At 59.3% G+C, this 4,831-nt stretch overlaps 1 protein-coding gene across 1 annotated transcript; it reads left to right on the top strand.

Moving 5' to 3' along the window:
* Positions 1 to 229: 229 nt before the first annotated feature.
* On the top strand, positions 230 to 4,412 carry LOC102017415 (EF-hand calcium-binding domain-containing protein 12-like; the record flags this gene model as incomplete). Its single annotated transcript, XM_005415194.2, is given in 5 exon segments — positions 230 to 375; positions 1,341 to 1,554; positions 2,200 to 2,356; positions 3,567 to 3,623; positions 3,997 to 4,412. Coding segments are annotated over 5 exon segments (833 nt in total), but the record flags the coding sequence as incomplete, so codon positions are not given.
* Between the last annotated feature and the right edge of the window lie 419 nt (positions 4,413 to 4,831).

Raw genomic sequence — 4,831 nt, 5'->3', positions numbered from 1 at the left:
CTACTGGACTGAAGGAGTAGTGGGTGGTGGCTAGGGCTCCCCGGGTGGAAGGGATACCACATGGAGGCCCAAGGCAGGAAAGCTGCAAGGATCAGGGGAGGCTGGGAGAGCCAGGTCGATGGGGAGGGTGGGGTGGGGAACACACCCAAGGGTACGGGGCAGAGCCCTGGCCAGCGCCCGAGTCCCTTGGGCCTGCATCTCCTTCCTCTAACTCCAGATTCTATCCTAGCCCAGAGCTTGGCGTCCCTGCAGCCCCGCAAGAAGGACCTGCTCACGGTGCCCGAGGTCCCTATGCTTTCGGAGGCACGGCCCCTGACACTGGAGGAGATGGAGGATGTCGGCAAGCACTACCGGGAGCGCAGGCGGCAGCTCAAGGTGCCAGCCAGGACCACCGGAGGGGCTGCACCCCTGTGACAAGGACACTGGGCCGCAGCAGGGTTTGGGATGTGGAAGAGTCAGGCTCAGAAAGTGCTGAATCCATGCATGCACGCGCGCACACACACCCACACACACACACACACACACACACACACACACACACAGCAGCCTGTTCTTTAATCAAGACTTTTCTATTTTTGGTTTTGTTCAGAGGAGGTCTCACTATGCAGTTCAGGTTGGACTCACTTTGTAGCCCAGGCTGGCCTCAAATTCTTGGTGATTCTCCTGCTTCAGCCTCCTGAGTGCTGGGATGATAGTGTTCTTTAATTAGGACTTTTCATCTGGAGACCAGGGTTGCGCCTTTGTCACAGTTGGAACCTGGTGCCTGGCTCCACGGTGCGTGGACGGCAGAAGGGATGGGCTCGCTCGATGGCACGCACAAGGCCGTGGGCTCATCCCACACTGCACCACACTGCATCACACAAAACCAAACCAAACTGAATGGCAGGCTCTGCAGGCCATCGGGTCTCCGTGGCAGGTTTTGGGCTCTGCTGTCGGGGACCCCACGTACACTCAGCTGTGAAGCTGCAATCCCGTATGAATTGACTTAGGAGAGCATGTGCCCAGCTGGGTTTGACCTGGGGGCTGTCCCTTGCTGATTCTGGTGTGAGAAGTTTTAAAACACATTCCTTGGTTCTTATTTTTAAAAAGAAAAAGAAAAAACAGAGCTGGTCATGGTATCACATACCTGAAATGCTAGCTATTTGAGAGGCTGAGGCAGGAGGATCTTAATGAGACTTTGTCTGAAAATGAAAATCAAAAACCAGAAAAACCTAAGGGTGTAGCTCCATGGTAGAGAGCCAGGGGTTCCATCCCCTGTGCCACACAAAAGGGAGACAGGGAGGGGAGACAGCGGAGGCCCAAAAAGAGCCCCCCTGCGAGCCCGGACTGTGTCCCTGCAGCTCTCCATCCCCTCCATCGAGTACACGGAGAGCTGCCGCCTGGTGCGCAGTGGGGACCGGCGCGTGGACAGTCACTGCCTGCCGTCCACGGTGGCTGGTGAGGGCCAGGATCTGCTGGACTCTGAGCGCAGGGACGGCTTCCTGCTCTACCTGCGCTGTGGGAGGCAGTGCGTGGCCTCGGGGCTGCCAGTGAGGGAGGATGTCCTCAGCCGAGGTAAGGAGAAGGCAGGGAGGCGGTCGGTTGGTCAGGCCTGAGCTCACTCCGGAGCGGGCAGCTATGGCCCCGCTCTGTCTTTGAGAGGCACGTCTGGTAGGAATAACTGCCGCCCAAACCACTGCTGCATCCTGGCATGGAGGCACATATCTGCCATCCCAGCACTCAGGAGGCCGAGGCAGGAGGATCACTACAAAGTCTAGGCCAGCTTAGACTACATAGCAAGACTTTGTCTCAAAAAAGAAAAAAAAAAAAAAAAAAGGAAAGAAAAACACCATACTGTACCCCACAAATCCATATAAATACCATGTCAATTGAGAGAAAAACTTAGGGAAAACTAAAAGGACATTTCACAGCTATAAGAAAAGCAGAAAAGCCAGGTGTGGTGGTGCACACCAAAAATCCCACTACTCAGGAGGCTGAGGCAGGAGGATTGCTACAAGTTTGAGGCCAGTCTGGGCTATATAGTTAGTTCAGGGGCAGCCTGCACTTTACAGCAAGACCCTGTCTCAAAAAAACAAAAAAAAAAGGGAGAAAAATATTTTTAACAAAAATGTGAATTTGTTAATAAAACAGTCCCCACCGACCCCAAAGTCCAGGAGCAGGGTCTTGGGCTCACTGAGCCGGTCCTCTTGATGTCCACAGCGCTGCTGTACCCGGGGGACAGGATCATCCTGCAGGACACCCAAGTGCGCCCCATCCGGCAGCCTGGTGGCTTCTACTCGGATTGGAAGCCCATGGCCCCGCACCTGGCCACACACAAGATGCAAGGCCCAAGGCTGGGGCCCCACAAGAGCGACAAGCTGAGTGTCCCTGTCCTGCCCGCCCACCATCATCCCTTCTGCTCTGGCCAGGATACTGGCCACTTGGTGACCCGTGTCTATTTGCTGCCCTCACTGGTCACCTGGGATGGCGGCCCCAGCGCCTCCCACGTGGCATGTGTTCTGGCTCAAGGCTCTCACCTCAGCAACACGCAGCCGCCCTCCTGGCCCCAGTCCAGGCCCACAGTCACCACCCTGGGTGTCAGTGGAGATGGTCCTTCCCGGCCCTGCCACCCTACTCTGGCCAACTCACTTTCCTGCAAGCAGGAAGCACCGCTGGGCCTTCCCTTGGCCTGTCCCTGATACACAGCGGGACTGGATGGGGCTGCGTGACATAAACGGCTTCAGGCAGATGGACAGGCCCCTCTGCTCCCCAGGCCTTAGCAATGCCTTGGATAAATGGCACTGGCGGATGCCTGTCCTGGAAGAGCCTTGTAGGACCGGAGACAAGTCAGGAAGAGGACCAGGCAGGGTAGAAACCAAGGGAGAGGAGCTGGGCATCATCTCAGCACTTAGGAGGCTGAGGCAGGAGGATCACATGAGTTCAAGGCCAGTGTGGGTTACATAGTGAGTTCAAGGCCTTCCTGGACTACAAAGAGAGGCCCTGTCTCAAAAACAAAAGAAAAGAACCAAAAGAAAAAAGAGAAGAACTAAAGGTACTAAGGGAGGCAGATGTAAAATGTAGCCAGAGACACCAAGCACCTTCCTGCCAGGTCCCTGTGACATTGCACGGCGAGGGCTGGTTATGTCCCTGTGCTGGCCCGGGCTGGCAGAGCTGGGTGGGTGCCCAGCAGTGGCGGCTCGAGGACTTCTGTCCCCATGTGACCACTTTCTGCCATGGTTCCTGGCTTGGGTTCCCATGAGCCAGGAGATGGGCGGGTGCAGGACAGGACCGTGTCCGGCGGAGGAGGACAGAGAGCAGGGCACAGAGAGGCCGAGGTGAGGCTGGGACGCAGCTGGGCAGCACCTGCCTGGTGCCTGGAGGCGCGGGTTCCACCTGAGAGACACAGAGGAAAGCAAAGAGCCTGCGAGGCCAGCTGTGGGCTCGGCCGCAGGGCAGGCAGGGCCCCGGACTCCGCGGCTGCCACCCGCTGCTGCGCTCTCTCCAGCGCCCCCTGGGAGAAGAAACTCTGCTTCCGGGGCTCCGCACCCCAGCCCGCTCCTAACAGCACCCCTCTTGCTTCCCATCAGGAAGGCCCCACAGGACAGCAGGAGGACGCCCTCTAAAGAAGCCCAGGAGGTCACCAGGTTGGCAGCAGCGTCAGGATGGGGGGCCCACACAGGCGGGGTGGGGGTGGGGCTGAGGGCCCGAACAGCAGAGGGACGAACTTGGTGTAGGTGTGAATCAGGCGGACCCCATGATATCCTCTGGCCTCTCCACGGGGAGACTGTGGCTCCAGGTGAGCGCGGCCTGGCACAGTGACACCCTGGGGCCGGGGTTCAGAGACAGCTGCCGGGTCAGGCCCGCGCCCCCAAGGCCCTGGGTCCTGGCCGGGGAGGTGGTCCTGAAGCCCGCGTTGCATCCCATACTCACTGCCCATGGGTCACAGGTGCCCATTGTACCCCGAGGAGCCGGACCTGCCCTGTCCAGGTGACAACTTCTCATGTCTTTCTTTTCCAGGAAGCTGAAGGCGAGGAGACGCGGGGGTATCCAGCGAACCCACCCCAACGCCTTCTGGCCAGGGCACCTGCTGGACAAGCTGCGGCTGTGCCTGCCCTCGAAGGCCACAGACCGGAGCCTGGCGCTGTTCAGCTGCGTCCGGCAAGAGCGCCACGCCTACCGGGCCACCTACCACCCTGACCGCTGGTGGCCCCTGCAGGACAAGAACTACATGACCCAAGCCCACTATGATTCCCCCAAGGTGTACGCCATCAACTAGAGTGGCTGGTGTCGCTGTGACGCGGCAGGGGTCCGGCCAGGCCAAAGACGCTGAGTCAGGGTGGCTGGACCCCACGTCCCCGCCCCAGAAGAGTGTCACTGCTGCTCTTCTGGCCTTGGCCTTTGTAAATAAACCAGCAAGAGCTTTTCTCACCCGACCTGGGTCCCAGCCTGTGTGACTGTGTGCGTGCCTGGGGCACGGAGTGGGCATTTTCCCTCCGACCCCCGGCAGGGAGTCGCCCTGGACACTCGGGAGCCACAGGAAGCCGCAGGTGGCACGGGCCCTGCACCTCCACGAGATGAGCTGGCGCCTGTCCCTCACTCCAAGGCTGAGCTTCTGGGTTCACAACTCAGCGTCTTGGAGGCTGGGAACGCCCTCGGGTTCACAAGCCCTCCCAGCCGCCCAGCCCTTTCCCTCACGGGCACAGCATGGGGGCTGCCACTAACAGCGCTTCTGGCCCCACGAACCCATGGAAAACACACAGTCCCGGGACTGGGGATTTAGCTCAGCGGCACAGCGCCTGCCTAGCAAGCGCAAGGTCGTGAGTTTGATTCCCAGTACGGGGGGGGGGGGGGG

This window comes from Chinchilla lanigera, unplaced genomic scaffold (genome assembly GCF_000276665.1).
Source record: "Chinchilla lanigera isolate Chin_1 unplaced genomic scaffold, ChiLan1.0 scaffold00915, whole genome shotgun sequence".
NCBI lineage: Eukaryota > Metazoa > Chordata > Mammalia > Rodentia > Chinchillidae > Chinchilla > Chinchilla lanigera.
Note: the sequence above shows the minus strand (reverse complement) of the source record. Positions and strands in the feature narration are given on the sequence as shown.